The 23,057-nt window shown below is 38.3% G+C and overlaps 1 protein-coding gene across 6 annotated transcripts in view; it reads left to right on the forward strand.

Annotated features, from left to right (window-relative positions):
- The window catches only part of TP63 (tumor protein p63), a 266,768-nt gene that overhangs the window by 175,547 nt on the left and 68,164 nt on the right, over window positions 1-23,057 (forward strand). For all 6 annotated transcript variants that reach the window (XM_021671372.2, XM_021671374.2, XM_064366919.1 and 3 more), the window contains one exon: window positions 3,973-4,227. In XM_021671372.2, the coding sequence (XP_021527047.2) occupies window positions 3,973-4,227 (255 nt within the window). The remainder of the gene's footprint in view (window positions 1-3,972; window positions 4,228-23,057) is intronic.

Below are 23,057 nucleotides of genomic sequence, written 5' to 3' on the forward strand. Positions count from 1 at the left end.
TATCATGGTCCGCCCTTGGTCTCCAACTGCACTCTGTTAACACATGCGATCTTTCTTCACATCAAAAGAATAAATAAATAAGAATATTTTCTTTAAACCAGATATTTTAAAAATTAACTTCTGAAGAACTAATGGCAGGCTTATAATTTAGTGATTTTTAATAAACTAAGAAAAGTATCTAAATGGATTTCTAATCATTCAATTCTGACTTTGATGAGTTTGTTGTTTCTGTTCATTTTAAGCTAACTTTCAAAGTTGGTAGTATCAGTTTTATGCTTTTCAAGAAAAGACAGCGGAGTATACTATGTGGCTTGTATTTCTTTAAAGTATTACTTAAGAAGAGTTTAAATCGAAATGTGTTTTTGTGTGTGTGTGTAATAAGCTGATTTTTCATCAATCCTAAGAAATATACCTTTATGTTATATTAACTGAGGATTTAACATTGATAACAAATCTTGTTCTTATGTACAAAATTTCACCTGGAACTGTATAAAAATTAAAACCATGGGCCAGGTTTGGTGGCTCACGCCTGTAATACCAGCACTTTGGGAGTCTGAGGCGGGTCGATCATAAGATCAGGAGATCTAGACCATCCTAATCAACATGATGAAACCCCGTCTCTACTAAAACTACAAAAATTAGCCAGATATGGCAGTGCGTGCCTGTAATCCTAGCTACTTAGGAGGCTGAGGCAGGAGAATCACTTGAACCTGGGAGGCGGAGGCCGAGGTGAGCTGAGATCATACCACTGCACTCCAGCCTGGGTGACAGAGTGAAACTCCATTTTAAACAAAACAAAACAAAACTATGACACTTAAAAGTAGACCCCATGAGTACCCACAGTGCTATTAATGACTTGAAATATAGTTTCTGCTTCTTTGTTGCTTCTCAATTGTTCAGTCTTGCTATAATTTCAAATGACTCTTTTGTGACTCCTCAGTAAATGGAATTTTCCCTTTCTTTTTTTTCAATGTCCATAAAATCAGTGTACTTAAGAAATCATACAGCAATATATAGCCTAAACCCTGTCTCAAAATTGTCATTAGCTTTTTTTATTCATTAAAACATTTTCATCTCACTGAAAATAATTTCTTTAAAATTTCCCAGAAAGTATGGCCTCTTTATTTTCTGCTGCTCAGTTTAAAGACATCATCAAAGACAGATAATTATTAATGTCATGTGAGCATAACAGGAGATTTATAAACCAGAAATGTGTTTTCTGGGAACCAACTTTCAAGTAACTTAGGTTAAGTTTTATTAACTTCACTGGTGAAGCCCTAGGGTAAAGCAGTGCCTACCTCAGGCTTGTTTACCCTTGGCATTATATGGCACCAAACACTATTTCAGGACAGTGGAAAAACAGCCTGGGAGGCCATCAGCCTGAGCCGGGCTTACCCAGGCCCACCCAGAAGAAGAAATAGGAAGGAAGGCCATTTAGTGTGCAAAGCAGCATGGCTTATTTTGAGGTCTTGTGAATTGTAGGTCAACAAAACAATGGCAGGATTTGAAGGAAGAAATGTATTGCAACAGACTCACCGTATACTTTGAACTGCAAAGGGAGACTGAGGCATGTTGCCTTAAGGCCAAAAAGCCTGGCCGAAAACACAGGTTCCTCAGGTGGCTCAGAGGCAGACCAAGTTCATCAAGTCAAGGACATTTTCCTGTTACCCCCTTGGGGAGAGGGGCCTTCACCAATCCACCCAGGGCATGGATCTCCTGCTGTTCAGAACCCACCCAATAAACAACAGGAATAAACACATTTTTTCCCCCTTACATGGAATTTTCCCTTTTCTTGAGTCCTTGGAGAATTGAAGACTGTTTGCTCACTGGCTTTTACAGTGTGGTCCCAAGACTTTTTTCTTCATTTATATTGGGTTAAAAAAAAATTCAAGGGGCCCATGTTTCTTTGTTCTCATCCAAGCCCACAATTAGCTATGGTTCCTTCTGTGTAGCTAGAAGCAGGAGGGAAGGGGGCGGCCCAACAGGCATTTTACTGCCTGCGAGAAAGTGCTCTGAGTTTCTTTGTCCTTTTTGTTAGGGACGGCTGCCTCCCTAATTGTACTGCTGTAGGGAAGCACGTGCCTTTGGGAGCATTATCTGATTCCTACAGGACGTTCAAGAGTGCTTTGTATACTGACCCTTAACTTGAACACAAATAATATCTTTTCAATCCCCTTCCCAGGCTGTGTTGCCTCAGGCTTGGATACCTAAGAGCTTTAGTTCAGCCGGGGTGTGGACCATTTATATGGGCTCAGGTTTTATTTTTTTATCCCCTAGTTGTCTTACCTGCAGTTTGGCCACACCTTCGAGGAGAGAAAGCCTAAGACGGTGGATAAGCAGTGGATAGGAGCTATAGAAGTCAGAGGGGAGAGAAGGCGAGACAAACAGCTGCTCTTGTCAGCATGGGGATAAGTGTAAAGAGATTAATAGTTATTTGAAGAGCAAATGGGGACATGGCATTCACAGTGGAATGCGAATGCATGAATGTAATGGAATGGGCATGTGACCATTAACATTTAGACAAATGCTTCCTGGACTGAATGGAATGGCAGAACCCACTTCTCCCCCTGCGAGGGGAGAAGTTTTATTAAATTATTTTAATAAAACAATTAAAAGTTAGCAATTTCAAAGATAAGCCTAGCTCCTATTTCTTAGTAAGTTTTTTATTCTTCATAGTTCTACTTAATCTGAGACTCTCAATTATCTTTCAATTGAAGAGCGAGGCCTATTTCCTTTATAAAATGTGTACCAGTAGGACTGCCTTAATTTTCTTCCTTTTGATTTTTTTCCTCCTTCATTAGGTTGATGAAACAAGATTTCTATGCGTTGAAAGGTTTTACAAAGGAAAAACAACTGTACCATAAGCTGGTTGCCCCTTCTGAAAATGTGTCCATTTTGGCTCAGGTTTAGAAGTGAAGATAGGCTGATTTGCCTGATCAGGCTGAGTTTTGATGGCATGGGCAGAGCCCTGAACCCAGAACCAGAAGATTCAGCTCCGAAAGCCCCAGTCATTGTGTTAGCAGATGCTGGGGCAAATGCTTTACCTTTCTGATAGTAATCCAGTAAAGTTTTTTGTAGAGTAAATGAGGTTAAATTAATTCATTCTTCCCATAAATCTGTTCCTGAGTACTTTTACTCTGTGCTTTGGTCCATTCATGTAGAAAACATAAAACCATCTGGTAGAAGGAAATATATAAGCTAATGTCCTTTTGATTTTTATCGAGTATAGAATTTTCTTCATAACTGATAGTATTTCTCTTACAAATGTTCAATTCTAGAAAAGAATAAACTTCTATGAAGAAAATGAAAGAACAAATAAATAAATGGGACCAGTTTGGATGATTTACTAGCATGTTACTTTCAAAAATATATAATTGGGTCTCCCTAACTCTGCTACCCATGACACTCCAGTCTTTGTGAAACCAGTTCCTGGGGGGACGGGTGGTATACTATTGGTACTTAGGGACAGAATGTAGAATGGTGAGACTAAGAGAAAATTTGAAGGTCATCTGATTTTGTCCCCTACCCAACAATTTAACACTTAATCCCCTCTGGAACATACCTATGAAGTGGTCTTTCTTATTTTGTGTAATATGCCCATCCCCCAACCTCCAAATGGAATAACGGGTAGTATTCGTTTAAAGACTTCCTAAGCAGCTACTGAGCACTGGGAACGTTTTGGCTAGTTTGTGAATAAGCGCATACTCTACTTTCAAATGCTCTTTAGGAAGTCAGTCTCCAGAGATGGCACATACACGTGAGCCATCTGTAAAAGCCATTACAAAACTCACACATGCTCAGACTTCTCTTGCTTTCTCTGTTTATCAAAATCAGTGGTTTTACTTTGAATGTGGTGTTTCCAACCTGAGGTTGATCTCCGCAGAATGCATGCACCCATTGATGCCTTTTTTGTTAGAGCAATGACCTGTGGTTTAACCGGCTAATCCTGGGGTTTCTGGGTGTCCTTAACAGCCACAGTACACGAACCTGGGGCTCCTGAACAGCATGGACCAGCAGATTCAGAACGGCTCCTCGTCCACCAGTCCTTATAACACAGACCACGCGCAGAACAGCGTCACGGCACCCTCGCCCTACGCGCAGCCCAGCTCCACCTTCGATGCCCTCTCTCCATCGCCCGCCATCCCCTCCAACACCGACTACCCAGGCCCGCACAGTTTCGACGTGTCTTTCCAGCAGTCGAGCACCGCCAAGTCGGCCACCTGGACGGTAAGAGCAGCGGGCACGCGCGTGCCTGGCCCCAAGTCCAAGGATGGGCTCCATCCCGTCCCAGGGATTTCTCCCCCTTCCGGGTTTAGTGATTGCATGTTCAATGGTGGAAAGTTTGCCTTTAAATACTTAATACTAAACCAGAGAGAGAGAAAGTGCCAGTTAGTGGGAAAAGTCCCAATTTAGGAACCAGATGTCTGCGTTCTAGCCAGCTCCTGGCACCTTCAGTCAGTGTGTTCCTGCCTGCTTCACACAGTTATGTGAAAGTCTGTGGCAAAGTGAAAAGCACTGTGCCAACAAGAAGTATCATAATCATGGGATATGTGTTTACGGTCTCCAGAATGTGGGAGTGTTTAGCAGTCTCATTGTGAAGAAGTAAGTGTCACAGTAAGGTGTGATTTTAAAAACCGAATAAAGTAATAAATAAATATTACAAAATTTAAGAAAATAAAATCCCATGTATTTATTTTTTATTTGTATTTTATTTTTATTTTTGAGGCAGAGTCTGGCTCTGTCACCCAGACTGGAGCGCAATGACTCAATCTCTGCTCACTGCAACCTCTACCTCCCGAGTTAAGGTGATTCTCCTGCCTCAGCCTCCCGAGTAGCTGGGACTACAGGTGTGAGCCACCATGTCTGGCTAGTTTTTGTATTTTTGGTAGAGACGGGGTTTCACCACGTTGGCCGGGCTGGTCTCAAACTCCTAATAAAATCCCATTTATTAAGGAAAAATATGTTTATACATACAGGTATCAATAAATTATAATTTATCAGTAAATTGTGTAATTCCTCATAATAAATTAGTATTTATTATAATAGTTTATCAGTAAATTATAATTTATTGATATGTATATATTTAATTTAGAGACATTCTTTTCTAAAAAGAAGCCTTTAAATATACATATCAGGGCCCTGAATTAGTCCAAAGCAATTGTTTATTTAAAAAAAAACTTTCTGTATATAACTTTCCTAAGGAAACATGGCATTTTCTTCTCATAAATTAGAAAGATACAAGAATATTTTATTTCAAAGTGTATTTTGAATTGTATTATAACACAAAGCTTACAAAGCTGGTTTTAACTTGTTGATCAAAGAATGTTCAAGACCAAAGTGGTATGTTTATCAAACAACTTAATGTTTACATGGATTATACAAATGCTTCCAAATATCACCATCTTAATAAAAAGTAGCTTTAGAGTTGTTTTGACAGTTTTTTTCCCTCTTTGACAAATGATTTCTTTGGAAAGCATTTCTATTTTCATGTTACATGTAGTATCTAGTTCATTCTAGTCTTTAGTTGTATAGTTTGTAAAATGAGCTTCATGCATAAGACCTATTACATTCTAACATCACATCCATTTCCTCATTTTGACCTCATTTCTTTCTTTTTTTTTTTTTTAAGATAGAGTCTTGCTCTGTTGCCCAGGCTGGAGTGCAGTGGCATGATCTCGGCTCACTGCAACCTCTGCCTCCCAGGTTCAAGCGATTCTCCTGCCTCAGTCTCCCAAGTAGCTGGTACTACAGGTGCTACCGTTACACACTACAACGCCCAGCTAATTTTTGTATTTTTAGTAGAGATGGGGTTTCACCATATTGGCCAGGCTGGTCTGGAACTCCTGACCTCGTGATCTGTCCACCTCAGCCTCCCAAAGTGCTGGAATTACAGGCATGAGCCACTGCTCCTGGCCATTGACCTCATAAGTACACAGGACAGTTTTACAACTCCCACTGTATTAGTGAGGAAAGCTGAAGAAGTTGGAGGTTAAGATAAGAGACATAGGCCGGGTGCGGTGGCTCATGCCTATAATCCCAGCACTTTGGGAGGCTGAGGCGGGTAGATCACGAGGTCAAGAGATCGAGACCATCCTGGTCAACATGGTGAAACCCCGTCTCTACTAAAAATACAAAAAATTAGCTGGGCCTGGTGGCACGTGCCTGTAATCCCAGCTACTCAGGAGGCTGAGGCAGGAGAATTGCCTGAACCCAAGAGGCGGAGGTTGCGGTGAGCCGAGATCGTGCCATTGCACTCTACCCTGGGTAACAAGAGTGAAACTCCGTCTCAAAAAAAAAAAAAAAGTTAAGAGACATGCCTAAAGTTACAGAAACTTGTGTGCAGTTGGGTCTGTTTTTCTTTTCTGCTTTCCTCTCACTGGATTGTTTCCTTTCTTTCAACCATTTTATATCAGGATCTCCCAAAATTGTCTAAAAATGAATCTCATTTTAGTTCTTTCGTCTTATAGTTTGAGAAGTAATTCTCCTGCGGCTCGTATTGCAACTGTAGAACATAAGTATCACTTAGAACTTGATCTCTCCTCCATGTGTGACTTAACGATTGTGTCGTAATCCTTACTTTCCTTTACATATATAATTCTGGAGGCGATGGATACTGCAGGTGAGTAAACTTAGAGTTTACAGGGCTCAAAGTGTGGATTGATTGATGTAAATAGTATCTTGCTAAAGAACCACTAGAATAACCATTTTACAAATGGAGCACTGATATCTCTTAGGTCACCAACTGGATATTTACCATCACCGATCTTCACAGCTAACAGTTACCAGTTTAGTTTACTCTGTCCAGGCTTCGCTGGATTAGGAGTGGGCATGTCTGTTGAGATGATGGGCATATTGGGGCTGCTAAATGAATAATCGCTCTTTTTCCTGTAAAATTGTTTTAACACCGTGGGGAGTGGGGATGAAGCTTGACGTAAGTACCACATCAAATTAGTTTTCCTTCCCTGTCCCTTCCTCATTACCTCCTCATATCTTAAAGTTGGCTGGACATGGTGGCTCACGCCTGTAATCCCAGCACTTTGGGAGGCTGAGGTGGGTGGATGGCCAGGTCAAGAGATCAAGCCCATCCTGGCCAACATGGTGAAACCCCATCTCTACTAAAAAATACAAAAATTAGCTGGGCGTGGTGGTGCACACCTGTAGTCCCAGCTACTCAGGAAGCTGAGGCAGGAGAAGCGCTTGAACCCAGGAGGCGGAGATTGTAGTGAGCCCCAAGATTGCACCACTGCACCCCTGCCTGGCAACAGAGGGAGACTCTGTCTCAAAAAGAAAGAAAAAGAAAAGAAGAAAGAAATCTTAAAGTCTTAAAGACATTTTCAGGTTTAGCACAATGTGAAACCATTACTCAAAGCCCCTCTTTCAGAGAAGTAAATTGTCTCAGAGAAGTTGGAGATCCCTACCAAAATGTTAGGTTTAAAAGGAAATGCTCTGGTGGAGTACAGTTGTAAAATTTCCTTCCATGTGACAGCAGTAATATCAGTACCCTGAAAAGGGGGTTACACTGTGGTGATGGGCAGAGAGCACTGGCTGAGAGACAGAAAACCTAGATTACGGTCTTGATCATCCATGTAAACTTAGCCAAGTCACTTCCTTTCCAAAATTCAATCCGTGCCTCAGATGACAAAGAGGATGAGGATGGTGAAACCTACTCTGTTTTCTTAAGGTGAGATGATAGTATTAATAATGAACATAGAAAGTTTTAAAAGTTTTTAGAAGGGCTTCGGTTGTTATCAACATTTTTGTCTGACATTCGTGAGTGTCCTTGGTTAAGTGGTTTTTCTTCTCTTGGATCTTTGTTCAATTTTCCGCATTCTACCTATACATTTTACAATAAGGATCCTAATCATATATCACATGGTAATTATACTTTTATTAAATTTCTTTCTCGTTCACAACAAGGCTTATTTCATGCCTGGTTGCATTTCTTCTAAATGAGGGCACTTGAATCCTTATCTGAGCAGCTACTGAGATTACCTGAAAAGATGTAAGTTCTTCATCATGAATACCTGCATCTCAACTCCTAATTCTTTGAGCCAAATTATATATCCTCATTATTTTATTTTATTTATTTATTTATTGAGATGGAATCTTGCTCTGTTGCCAGGCTGGAGTACAGTGGCAAGATCTCAGCTCACTACAACCTCCATTTCCTGGGTTCAAGCGATTCTCCTGCCTCAGCCTCCTGAGTAGCAGGGACTACAGGTACGCGCTACCATGCCCAGCTAATTTTTGCATTTTTAGTAGAGACAGAGTTTCCCCATGTTGGCCAGGATGGTCTCGATCTCTTGACCTCGTGATCCACCTGCCCTTCCTGCCTCGGCCTCCCGAAGTGCTGGGATTACAGGTGTGCACCACCGCACCCGGCTAGAAATTTTTTCTGCCATATTACACAACAGCTATTTCTTAGGCATTTGTGCATTTTAAAGCAATTTTTCAAAATAAAATGCTGCATTTTAGAACTGCCCACAAACTGGAAGAAACAGAAGCAGCTGTCATTATGGGGAGGTCATGCTTATCGCAAAGTCTTCTGGTAATTCTTTAATAAAAATATTTTTAGTATCATATTACCACTTGCAATCCTTCCACGACAAGTTTTCTTTTTTAAGTTTTCTGGTTTTACCCTCAGAACTGCTGTCAAAATATAGCTAATATATTTAAAGTATATGTGCATTTTTCCTTTGCTTCTTTGTGTTTTAAATAACAAATGTGATAGTGTTTCCAGTTCTACAAAAATGTTATTTATTTTAAACTTCTTTCAATGAAATAAAGTGAACTAAGACCACATTTTTCATCTTCTCTGTTTCACAAACACACACATACGTATACCACAAACCAACATGTACTTTAGTTTCAGACTTTTTTTTTTTCTGAGATGGTGTCTTGCTCTATCGCCAGGCTAGAGTGCAGTAGCATGATCTTGGCTCACTGCAACCTTCGCCTTCCAAGTTCAAGTGATTCTCCTACCTCAGCCTCCAGAGTAGCTCGGACCACAGGCACATGCCGCCACATCCGGCTAATTTTTTACATTTGTTAGTAGAGACGGGGTTTCACCATGTTGGCCAGACTGGTCTCTATCTCTTGACCTTGTGATCCGCCTGCCTCAGCCTCCCAAAGTGCTGGGATTACAGGCATGAGCCACCACGCCCAGCCTAGTTTCAGATTTCTTATTTCCACAATTTAATTGATACTAGTTACAGAGGTCTACCATTTAATATAATGTAATGCTGTTCTAGCATAGGACAGTTGAAAGAATGGTAGTGTGGAGATGGTAAAAAACTTAAATTCAGATTTCAACTCGGAAACTTACTAACAGCGTATAGGACTTTCGCCAAAAATTCAATCTCTCTGAGCCTTACTTTTCTCATCTATAAATGGGAATATTAATACTTTCCTTATCTTGAGGATTACTTCATGTAAACATACCTATTAGCACCTAGCTACTCTATTGGGTCTGAATTTGAATCTCTTTGGTTCCTGAGTTTATTGTAGTGTCGCTGAGGCTTCAACAAAACTTCAGTACCTTTAGTTGTACTAAAGGTAATAATTAGAGAGAGTGGAAAGTAAAATTTCAATTATTTTTTTTTCTTAATGCTTTTGGACTATTGACATGCATATTTTATTGAGGGACTGTGATATATCCACCATCCAAGTATGTGAATAGATGGCAGAGGGTGGTAACTGTCTCTCTTGAATGCAGACCTCTGCAGGCTGGCTCTGCTGCTTTCCAAAGCCTGCCCAAGCAGATGCAGGCCCTCCTTGCCAGCACAAGGAAGGACACTTTCCAGATTTAAGAAGCTGTTGATTTTTGACATTCATTCCTCATCTTTCATCTGATGCTCCATTATGGAAATGCCTTTTTGTATTCTTTGTGTTAAAGAATACAGTGGGTCTTACTGCAGAGTCAGCATATTAATTTCTGATGACAAACTACTGGAAGCAATCTAATCAGTCACCAGTGAAAACTAGATTAATCATGGCATATTACGACCAATAACCATATGGCCATTAGAAAGAATTCTCTGTACTGATATGGAAGGCCTTGGAGTTGCTGGTGAGGAAAAAATGAAAGCTTTCTGTGGCACCTACTTGAGAATTGAGAGTCCTAGTAAGGAACGCCTCTTACAGAGGCAGTGTTTTCTTTTTGCTCCACTCGAGTGATGAGGGTTCTTTGTGAATATAGGTCAATCTGTCTCCATTATTGGCCTCACACACCTTCGCCAGTTACAAAGAGCTGTCTTTCACAGCCCATGACATGAGTACTCTCTGTGTGCACGCGCAAAGAAAATCCTCAGGTTAGTTGCGTTTCTTGTTGTTTTTTAAATTGTGTTCAGACTGAAATAATGATCCTATCCTTGGGACATGGGATTGCTTTTTTCTGTTAAATCTTTCTCTTATCATTGACCTCAAGGTCTTGTAGGGCAGACACGCTGATCTAGTGCCCAGCACAACATCCAGCATATGGTAAACCTTCAATAAATGGAAGGAAGTTTTTCTTCCTCATAATTAAAGTAAACAATTGTAGTTCCAAGCAGGAGCCCTCAATTCTGACTCTGATTGTTAACTGTCTGTGAATTTGGTCCAGTCAGCCTTCACCCATGATTTATACAGAGCGTTCTTCCTCTGCCTTAACCGTGCCAGCTTCGTGTCATGTTCAGAGCTTTGGAGAATTTGACTTGAGCAAGTGGAGAGATTAGGTTGGTGGCGTTTGAAAGGGGAACAGCCAGTTCCCGGGAGAGTTCCATTGATCCCAGCATATGGGTCTTGGTCTCGCAAGCTCACTCCCTTTGGCTCCGCAGGCAGGCTGAGATGCGCGCCTGTGGCCCACCCTCACTGTCATCGGGTTACCTGTAATGTAAGACTTGTAGAAAAAGGCTGCCAGCTCTGCAGAAATCTCATGCAACCCAGCCAATTGCGCGGCCCTCTGGAATTTAGAGACTCTTAAGAATAGCCCATCAAAGGACAAGATGTACAGACAAACGCTTGGATGGTAAATAGGATTTATCAGTTTTCTTTCACAATGGAAGCACTTCTCCCATTAAAGTCTGAGTGTCATTTGGGGCTTGATTTAATCTTACAATTGAGTGGCTATTAGATTTTACTGGTGAGGGGCAGGAGAGAAGTCAGTAGCTCGTGCCACTGACACATGTGTTCCTGTTTATCATAACAAGATAATTTTCACTTCTTGCCATGGCTGGTGCATAAATTATGCGAGATATGTATCAGGTGCCTTTTTGTGCTGCTCCCATGATGAAGAAATTAATAACACTAGGCATATTAACCTGTTATCTAAACCATTAGTTCACAGAGTTTTGAGGAAGAATGTACTAAATAAAGTGCTTAGAGACTATTGGTGATGGTTCAAGTAACTTACCTCTAGATTTTGGATTTAAAATGAATGTCCATTGGAAGGCATGCAGTGGAAGAGTTGCTCCCGGTCCAGAGCAGAATAACTGAATCAGCATTGTTGCCTGAGTTTGTTTAGATTGACTCTAGGTTAATGTATTTGTGGTGAGCCAGTTTAATCTAATGCTTATCAGCCTCCCATATGATTTTGAGTGATTTATTCACCGCACCATGGGGTGTCTATTTAAAATAAAACTGATCTTGATTTATTGCATGTGAACATTATAAAAACTATTTATTTTAAAAATGAATAATTTAAAGTTCTTTTCCTACTACAAAGAGTAACAGCAAAAATCCTTTACTTTGATCTTTTCTTCTTTCTCCCTATTCTTCTCTTCCTGTTTCTTCTCCCTATTCCTTTTCTTCTACTCCCTCCTTTTCTCTTTTCTTCATTTATGTTATCATTGTTAGTAGTTAATTTGGTTTCATAGATATCATCAGCTACATGGTATCTTTTTTTTTTTTTTGCAACTATAGCTTCACTTTTCTCCATAAATTAATATGGGGAACATGATATAAATCAATCACCGTGGAAATTATCATCAAGATTAAATTATCAGACCTTTTTCGTATAACAAATCACTTTGGTGAATAACAATGGGCTGCCTTAGAGGTAGGAAACTCAAATGTCATTGGGGTCAGGGAGGTAGCATAAATAAGCCAAATGGTAAGTCCAGAGACTGTGGTAAAATGAGCTTATATGCTCTATCTACAGAGACATCTGCTTTACAATCCCAGACTGTTGGCACAGGGGAAAGTAGGCCTAGTATTAAAATATTTAAAATATTAAATTAATCATCATATTGTTAAACTATTAAATATTATTTTTTTTTTGAAAGAGTAACTAGGAACCTGGATTTGCATGTAATGTCTTCGTGTCTTAAAATGATGACACTAATTCAAAAACAAGAAGTAGTAAAGCATTATGGGCCAAACAGAACAGTACTCAGGCTCTCCATCCTGTGCTATGTGTTAATGGTAACACGAGAAGATTACTAAATGTTTAAATACGTTAACTGGAAGTTAGTTATTATTTTTTATTTTTATTTTTTTGAGACAGAGTCTCACTCTGTCGCCAGGCACCAGGCTGGACTGCAGTGGCGCGATCTCAGCTCACTGCAACCTCTGCCTCCCGGGTTCAAGCAATTCTTCTGCCTTAGCCTCCTGAGTAGCTGGGACTACAGGCGCGCGCCACCATGCCCAGCTAATTTTTGTATTTTTTTAGTAGAGACAGGGTTTCACCATGTTGGCCAGGATGGTCTCGATCTCTTGACCTCGTGATCCACCCGCCTTGGCCTCCTCAAGTGCTGGGATTACAGGCGTGAGCCACCGTGCCCAGAGGAAGTTAGTTATCAAAATAAATATAATACCTGGAATCAGTATCTAAGATCAAGGTTATTAGTAGGTATGTTTTATTCAGAAGCAATTAATCTTTATTCCTTTACAAAGTCATGTAGATTAATTTCTTGCTGCATTTAACTAAGCAATACATTATGAGAACATATTTTTCTCAACTTGTTTTCTTACAGCAAAGGATCTTTCTGCTTCTCCTTTTTATATCATTTTATATTTTAAAAATGTAATGATATGCAGTATTTGATACTTGGAATTAAAAAAGGGTTTATTGTTTGTTTGTTCCTGTCCTTATCATTAGAGAATTATGGAACTCTAACTTCTTAAAATTGGCCAAAGTCATACTAAGAAAAGAGCTCTGAGATTTAAAGGGTTTTGAATCATTTTTCTCAGCTTACTAACAGGTAGCTTATTTTTAATTGGCACATAGTATGCCAGAACAAAAATCACCTGACAGTTGAAGTATAAGGAGAAAATAGTATCATAAGAACTTTTAATGACCCTAGAAAACTATATCGTTAAGCTCGACAGAGATCCCTTAAAATGAATGTAAACTTAAAATCAGCCCTGAATGGTGTGTGCCATTTATAGTGGGATTGTTGTCTTGGTACCTTTCCATTCATGAGCTTTGCACTTTCTCCTGTTCCCATTTCCCCAAATGAGCTATTTCCATAATGTGGCCAAGTCTATGCAATTGTTCCTATGTGCTTTGGTAAAGGGCCGACATATGTTTCTCATGAAAAGTTTTTAGCAGTTTTACCTGTCATATCATGAGTAAAACCATTTCACTACATATAAAATAAAACCCCCTGGTTTTATATTAGCAGCAATTGGTATGTCCAGTCAGGTCACTGTGACTGAAAGGAGACTAAGATAATGTAGCTTTCCAACGTTTTCCTATTCTTCAAAATTAAAGAAGAGTATATTGTAGAATAGAAAGATAATTCTTAAGTTCTTTGAATGCCCTGGGGACATTTTGTAGCCATGGAATGGTTTTTAGAATGAGGGATCCTGTCATTAGGCACACAGAGGCCTAAAGGTAATGATCTTAGTAGATTTCTCTCCTGTGGTTTTTAGTAATGATCATGGTCCTGTCATCAGGCTTCCCCACGTGAAATTTAAAATAACATTTGATAGTAGTCAGAGACCCTAGATCTAATTTACTGTGAGATAAATTAGGGAGAGATTCTCACTTTCCAAATAGAATGAGACTTCTCATTTTAGTCTGAATTTAGTAATGAAGATTCATGTGGAAAAAAAAAAAAACTACAACTTACCTCCTTGTCACTGTATCAGAAAGGACTGAAAACAGGGCAGGGACCTTAATTTCCAATTGTGTTAATACCGAATTTTCAAGTTCATTGGTTAAATAGGAGTTTCTTCTTGGGTTAATGCCTAAGTTTTTATTTTTGTTTTGCTTTGTATGCTGTTCAGCCAGTATCATCTGCATTGAATCTTATAAAAACTATAATGAAAAAGTTGAGGAGACTATTTCTAAAGACTTTTCCTTTGAGTGGTTTCCAAGTTGTATTAAATAAGAAGACTAATGATTATGTTAGGGTTCTCATTTGAATTTGAGAAGACATCTGACAGGCTCCTGAAGAGTGTGGCTCATTAAGTAGAATACGGGACTCAGAAGGACAACTTTGGGGTACTAACAAGCTATATGAACTGGGGCAGGTCTTTTGTCTCTGTCCGTATGTTAAATGAGTATTATAAATTTTACTTGGCAAGATTGCTATGAGGCTTAATTAAAGTTAATAAAGTGCTTTGGGAGCCTGAGAGATGAAGCTCTAAAAACATAATATGTTATTATCTCAGCCTGGATTTTTGTTTTTAGATTTACCTGCTTGAATCTATATCATAACCATGCTTACAAATCAGGCAGTTTTCTGAGGTTTTTTATTTCTACATACATCAAATAAAACAATGTAAATATATAAGTGCCTAGACATTAATATGGGATGAAAAAATTATATGTAATTTTTTTCTGATGTAAGAGAGTTTCTTCTTAAAAAGTATTTAATTGAATCCCAGCACTTTGGGAGGCCAAGGCAGGCAGATCACGAGGTCAGGAGTGCAAGACCAGCCTGGCCAACATAGTGAAACCCCATCTCTACTAAAAATAAAAAATTTAGCCGGGTGTGGTGGCAGGCGCCTGTAATCCCAGGTACTTGGTAGGCTGAGGCGAGAGAATTGCTTGAACCCAGGAGGCAGAGGTTGCAGTGAGTGGAGATCATACCACTGCACTCCAGCTTGGGTGATAGTGTGAGACTCTGTCTCAAAAACAAAAAAAATGTTTCATTGACTCTTATATCTGTTAACCAACTTTATTTCTTTTTTAAGCATTTCAGTATTTCATTGCTAACATTTTTACAGAGCCAGTAAAAAGTTTTAAAATGCTATCATCTTTACTGGGCCATGAGAAGAAAAATTTGCTTCATTTATAAAAACTACAAAAATAAGTATTCACATTTGGATTCTTATATTATTCCAGTTGACTAACAATGGAATTAATTTACAATAATTAGAATTGGGGCTAGAAAAATATTCCTTTCTTCTCTTTCCCCCTTACTTTGTTTTTTTACTGTGTATTCATTTGAGATTTTAATATTTATAAAATACAAGAATGTATATAGAGCCCTGGAGTTAATATAAATTGCCTTGAAAATTCTTTTTATTTCTGCTTTGTATTCTTGAAAAACAAATCACATTTTCCCATTAAAAAACAATGTCATAATTATGGATCACATTTCTGATCAAGGTATTGTCATCAAATAAGTCATAAATATGTTATGACAGAAAAGCAAAGCTATCACCACTGTAAGCCACTGTTATTATTTAAAATAACAAAATGATTTTCATTGTCATATAAAGTTTGCTTAAATATTTTGTGTGCCTTGACATATATGTAGTAAGCTTACTTATAACATTTTTTTATAAACTTGTCTTATCTAGAACTGATTGCTATTGTGATAAATACTTTAACATTTTTATATGCCATAATTTTGATCCATTTCATGGGGAATAATTTGAGAGGCCTATGTTTCTCAAAATTTTTGTAGGAAAATTAGAATGGATGCTTGTATAATATATTCCTGTTGTTAAGAATGATACTCAAAAAAAAAATTCTATACTGTAGGTCATTCTTCATTTCAAGCAATTGAATCCTTTTTTAATGATATTACTTAAGGATTTTGCTTGTAAGAAAAAAAACTGTATCTGATTGAATTTGAAAATGTAGTTTTGGGGTCTATATATTTTTCCTGCCTGATACCCCACTCCCCAAAACAGAGCAGTCTTAAGAAAATAAAAAGTCCTTAAAGGCAACTATATATGAGAAAAGTTTGAATTGCAAATGGGGAGACTTCTAGACCCTTTGCCTTGATGTTGGAAAAGGAATTTGAGGACGTGATTTATGTCTTAGATCCAGAGTTTGTCTTTAAACACAATTTGAGTTTATTAACTTTCTTATAACCATTTTATACAAAACCATGAATTTAGTGAATAATGCATTTAGAAAACAATGGATAGTTGATAGATAAAGCAGATTGACCAACAGGTAAAAATGGAAAGTATTTTTATAATAGGAATTTAGAATAACTTTTCTATATTCCCATAGTTAGACTGCATACTTAGAAAATGTATCCTTATTGTGATAAGGATAAAATATCTTCCTGAACTAAGACACATAAGAAAGTAACCTCTTTCTCCTTTGCTTGTTCTCCACCCAGACTGTGTTGAAGTTTAATGAATATAAGGAGATACACGCTGTTTTAAAATGCTTTAGTCTAATTTTGTTACCTTTAAGTTTAAATAGTTGGCAAATAATTATTTTTAATATGCTTAAATCAGTCTTTTACAAATAGAATTGTCAATTTCCAAGAGTTACCAAAAGATATTTCCTTCTTTAGATTTTTAGTGTTCTTTCACAGTACTCACTGGTAATAGATTACATTTTACTTTTATCTATCTCCAGTGACTACATCCAATACTTTTGTATGTAAATGTAACAAAGGCATATTGTGCAGTTATTTATGCTTTGTTTGAGAATGATCACATAATTTAGCAAACATCAACTCATCTATATAGCAAGTGATGTAGAGGGGGAAAGATGATTCACTCAGCATCTGAACCACAAGGAACTACAGACTTCTTGCAGTCTAGTTTTCTCTTCAAAAAGCAATTAAATATATGACCATTTGTGTAAGTTTCTACAATGTATTCATAATTCAGAACTGATTTCTTACTAACACAACATGGATTTTAGTTATAATGTTTCTCATTGCACAAGCGTGATAGACTTAGGTGTCAGTAGGTATAAGAATGGTTCTGGGAACAGTCTTTTAAGTTTTTATAGACTCTTTTCTCACACCTCTCCCCCAACCTAAGTGTAATTGTCATCTTAGACACTTTGAGTTTAGGAGTGGACAGGGAGAAAATCACCAGAAGAAACAGTAGGAGAAAGGGGAATTGAAATGGTTTGTTGGATCCTAGTGAGTGGAGCCTTTTACTAAAGTACAATGCACACAGTTTACATTTGTTAGTTGAACGTTTTCCAAGATGCTTTTGTAGCTCTGATGGAATATATGTGTGTGTGTATATCTATACGTATATACATACATATATACAAACACACACATATATATATACACACTATCAGAGCTATATATATATGTGTATATATATAAATATATATATACTTAAAAATACATATACACACACACACACACACACAGAGAGAGAGAGAGAGAGAGAGAGACAGAGAGAGAGAGTTTTTTTTTTTTTTTTTTTTCAGACAGAGTCTCACTCTGTTACCAGGCCAGAGTGCAGTGGTGCGATCTCGGCTCACTGCAACCTCCGCCTTCTGAGTTCAAGCAATTCTCCTGCCTCAGCCTCCCGAATAGCTGGGACTACAGGCACCCGCCACCATGCCTGGCTAATTTTTGAAATTTTAGTAGAGGTGGCGTTTCACTATGTTGCCCAGGATGGTCTCGATCTCCTGACCTTATGATCCACCTGCCTCGGCCTCCCAAAATGCTGGGATTACAGGCATGAGCCACGGCCCATTTAGTTTTATGGATATAAATTTCTATTATGAGGAAGAAACCCAAACCAATTCAAATAGCATGTTAAAATTCAGTCTAAAATCTTCATGTCCTTATCATTGCATTCTGTAATCTTATGGGTGTTTTTGCTTCCAAATATAAGAACACACCTATTTTCTCCTTCAGTTTTCTTTTTAGGAGAGTTGACTGAGCTATTTCAGGAAAGAAGACGTCTTACTTTCCTTTGTCTAGTAAGCCTTGCTGCTTTTTGAGAACAGTGCATTTTTTTCAAGATATACCCAATACTTTAAGTAGTCTTAATGAATGAATAAATATGTAATTGTATATACTTTTCTAAAATGCTTTGAAATTTTCAGGAAAGAAGGTCCTAGTAAATATCTATTTGAATTTTAGTGAATAAGAAAAAAAAATTAAGGCCTTTGATTCATGTGTAGTAGCAGTAGTTTTATGTGGTAGTTAGTGCTATAATGTAATTGTAGCAGCATTTTTACATATAAGCATTTTTTGCTTATATGACCTTTCTACTTGTGAGAAGTGTTCTTTTATTATAATTACTTTTGAATATATGTTTCCCTTGCACTAACTCAGAATACAGCCTCACTTCACAGCACTTTGATTTGATTCCTACATTCACACTGTTTGCCTTTGAGGGTCCTGGTGACTGCAGTAATCTCTACCTCCTCCGGAGCCAGAGAGAAAGAAATAGTCACAGCTACTTTGTCATCTTTTGTCACTGGTCTCAATAGAGGGTCAAGTGTACTTGCCACATGGAGGATGCTTCAGAACAACAAGGGAAAGAATTAGAGTGAATCCATTTTGCCTGTACAGCCCATCACTGTTACATGAACAGTAAGAGGTTATATTCTCCTAAGCCTTGCTTAAAGCGTTCCCAAGCTAACAGATTTTCTGTTTTTAATGTTTTGAAATTCTGTTTTTAAGTTGTCACTTGGGCATGTGGTTGTAGGGCATAGATTATCTCCTAATTTATTGCTTTCTTAATTGGTTTGACATTGGAATTTAGACTTTAGAAACAAAAAATGCAATATTTTGAATTATCTTCTTTCCATAAGTTCCTGACTTAAAATAAAAATGTTCCCTTAACTGCTAGTTACAATGAGATATTACATAAAGCATATGATCCAATAAAATGTAAGAGATACTTACAGTAAATCTTTTTTGGTTGTTTCACAAGATGAACATTACAAATATAATATTTAGACATTCTGACTCTTCTTGAAATAGGGACTATGGCTCTTCTACTAAAGGACAAAAATAAGTACCTAAGGAAACAGGATGCTGTAGGGGAAGAGTTCAGCTTTGTGGTCAGATAGACCTGGGGTTGAATTTCACTTCTCTCTCTCTGTATGGTGTTTGGCAAAACGCCGTCTCTAGAGTGGTTTCTTTGCCTTTCAAATGAGAATAATACTCCTTTAGGTAATAGTGTTATTGGTAGGATTTGATATAATACGTATAAAGTGCCTAAAACAATACCTGGTAAATACTGATTTTTATTAGAATGTATCCTAGATTTAGGATTAGAATTTATACTAAACCTGCCTTATTCATAGATTTGTGCAGAATCATAGCAGGAAATCTACTCCATAAAGTAGCTCTAGCCCCTAGTACCTAGTAGAGGTGATATATTAGGGTACTGCTTTACAACTTTTACACCAATCAAAGGCAGAGGAAAATGAATGAGACTACATTTGACCTTTTCTAGGCCAGACCATTAGTTAACTGAAGAGTAGATTCTCCAGACCGGCACAGGAAGCAACCTATGCCAAAATACACAGCGAGCCTTCTGTGCTTCTTAATCTGTGAGAGTTCTGAAGCTGTGGTTCTATATAGGAAACAGCATAGGGTGAATCTAAAAGGTAGGATGAGCCAGCCTATGTAGGGTAAGGCCTTTTAACTCTGTTGCCTGGGCAGTGTGCTGACATTGCATTCTTTTTGAACACCTCTTCAGATTAGTGTATAAAGGAGATTGACCTGACAGCTGAGGGAGGTCGGTTGGAGGGACCTGCAGTAAAGGAAAGCAGTTTGGAGAACGTCATCACAGAGCAGGCACACATCATGGACCTGAGCACTCACCTGGTGATGTGGCTCACTCAATATGGGAAGGACAGAGATGAGATAGGGCAGGAGTCAGTTGCTGAAGTCACTACCTCAAAGGGCTAGATAGAAAGGTAGGGAGGAGGCATGGAGAGCCCGAAAAGGAGCCAAAACAGTGAGCTATTTTACTAGAGCACGTAGGTCCTAAAGGCTTGGCTGCCATTCTCTCTCTAGCTGGTACCTTGATGAATCACTTCCTCCCTAGTGCCTCCGTTTTCTTGTCTTTAAAATGAGGATGATGCTACCTATCCTGAAGGATTGTTGTGAGGAGTAAATGAGATGATGGGGTAGAAGTGGTTTATAAACTAGGAAGTCTATCTTCATGCAAACTGCTGCGGCTGCCTTTGGATAGAGGCAGCAGGTACACCTTTCAGCTTTCTGACTTGCAAAATGCGCATTTCTATCCTCTCACCTGGGGTCCAAGAGCAAGGTTCAGAGAGAGAATTCTTATCCAGCCTAATTTCAAGACTTCTTTTCATGCTCTCTCTCATCCCTAGTAATAAATGCCAAAAGCCTAATAGCTCCCAAAAAGTCCATCCTTCTGTCTTTCCTCTCTCCTTGAGGGGAAACCAAAGTAGTCTAGGGAATAAAATTCATATTTTTCTCTCAGACTGATTGAAATGGCTGGCTGTGGGAGCCCGGGACCTTTCTGTAGGACTCTTTTTTGTTGTTTTTTGAGACGGAGTCTTGCTCTGTTGCCCAGGCTGAAGTGTAGTGGTGCAATCCTGGCTCACTGCAACCTCCGCCTCCCGGGTTCGAGCCATTCTCCTGCCTCAGCCTCCTGAGTAGCTAGGACTATAGGTACCTGCCATCATGCCTTGCTAATTTTTGTATTTTTAGTAGAGACGGGGTTTCACCATGTTGGCCAGGCTGATCTTGAACTCCTGACTTCAGATGATCCACCTGCCTCAGCCTCCCAAAGTGCTAGGATTACAGGTGTGAGCCACCATGCCCGGCCTGGACTCTTCTAACTAGGCTGTGCTGGAGCTGCTGTGAAACTATTTCCCTGTGAAGACTGTGATTTTCTCCTTATGGTGGCTGCTGTCACAGAGACAGCACTGCCCCTTTACTTCTAGTACTTGATCACAGACACAATAACATCTGTGCCTAGATCACAAGCCATACTTACTCAGGACTGATTTTCCTCTTAAAACACCAGGGAGGGAGAGGCCCTTGTCAGAATTCTCACAACTGAATCATTGCCATGAGCTAATGTCTCCAGTTTTATGAGTCAGTGCTGGCCCAGGCATCAGTTTTGTAGGTTAAAAAAAAAAAAGACATGGGTTAGACTCCTCTAATATCATTAGCTTTTTCAGGGGGAAAGCAAACTGAGCTATCATCAGACGGTGGCATTTTAGACATCAGATGTTTGGTTCCTCTCTCCTCTGTAAGGATATAGAATAAGTGGAAGAATTTAAGAATTAAAAATAACAGTAATAAAAGCTGTCTGATTTGTGCATGTGTTTTGTTTTGCTTCTGGCAAAGAAGGTGAAATGGTGTATTTGGGAGATGAATGTTCTTGTAATAGGCAAGATGAGGCTTGCAGGAGAACATCTGTAACAAACCCATTCTGCATGAGATAGAGCCAAGACTTGTTTGTGTTTTAGCGCCTGTTTCCACATGTCTAATTTTTTAAATGATTTATAAAGTTTTGGAGGAATCACCTTAAAATGTTACTTCCTCACATAATAGGCATGAATATTGACAGCCTGATGGTGAAAATATACATCCTGTTGGAGTTTGAGCAGTGCCAATATTGAGCTAAGTGATATAAAAATGGTTATCAATATGAAATAGATATAAAAATATTAGGAATATCTAAAATAGTTCAAGAATCTACTGATTAATCCAGCAGCAGGCAGAAATAAATTATGCTTTCCAAGTTTTTAAATGTTGACGGTAGAGAATTTATGCAAAGAATAAAAGGGAAGTACATGGATATTTACTTCAAATTACTCAGAGGTATTGCTCAAAACTTGATTAAAAAGAAAATAACAGAATTGGGGACAGAAGTCAGTAAGAAAGAATAAACTTACACATTGGTATCAATTAAACAAAAGGATTTTAAATTGTCTCTTCTCTGTTCTTTTCCTTCATCATATATTTATACACAACAGGAAATACCTTTTGGGAAATATAGTGAAAGCCTTCTCTTTTGTGTTTAATAGGCATTGCTTATGTACTTTCTTAAATACATATGCTTTTAAAAAAACAGTAATATTTTATGGTAGTCACGTACTTCTCAATACATCATTTGGAAAGAAAGTTAGGGGTATGTGTTGTAATATGTACCCAGTATTCAGAGTTTACAAGAAAGATTGCTCTTCCCTGCAGCCTTTCCACTCTTCCTCCTCCTCCTCTCTCACCCCTACCTGCTTCTTGCTCCTTGTTTCTTTCTCTGCAGAAGGACATGAGCTACATGGAGGACAGGGCAGAAAAGGGAAGAAAGAAATAGGGAATGGTTGATAAAAAATATTAAGGACACTTAAAACTTAAAGTTTAACGGTTCTTTTTAGCCAAATGAATCTCATGAGCTTCCATAGGGGAAATTGGTGTAATTAAAGTTTTCTAGTTCATAAAACCAAATCTTTACATACTGACTAAGCCCACTGCAATTATTGAATGCAGCGAGGACAAATGTTATCCTCTGACTTGGAAGATTCAAAAGAAGCATTTGGTCTCTTAAAGGGAGGTAGGTTGACTATATTTGAACAGCTTCTTGGAAAAGGCATTAGTCCGCATCCAGAAATTTAATTTCCCTTTTGCTCATACTACTTTAAAAATAATTTTATAGATACCATAATGTAAACAATGGATCTCTCTAGGAAGTGATACTGAATGCTTTTTTTTCATTTTATTTTTAACTTACTGGCATTCCAAGGCACATGCAATTTTTATTTGAGGGGAAAATTAGTAAGATAGAATATAAAGGAACTATTCCAAAGTCAGGATTTGAGTGAAGTACTCCAATTACAAAACTAAAAGCATTCTTTATCGGTAGTTTCAATTTATGTGTGGAGCTCCGCAACATGAAATTTCAGTGTTAATAATTTTGGCTTGAAATATTTTAAGTTTTATCTCATCACAAGCTTCAGAATTACC

The sequence above is a fragment of the Aotus nancymaae genome, unplaced genomic scaffold (genome assembly GCF_030222135.1).
Source record: "Aotus nancymaae isolate 86718 unplaced genomic scaffold, 86718_ANA_hifiasm-v0.15.2.pri h1tg000067l, whole genome shotgun sequence".
NCBI lineage: Eukaryota > Metazoa > Chordata > Mammalia > Primates > Aotidae > Aotus > Aotus nancymaae.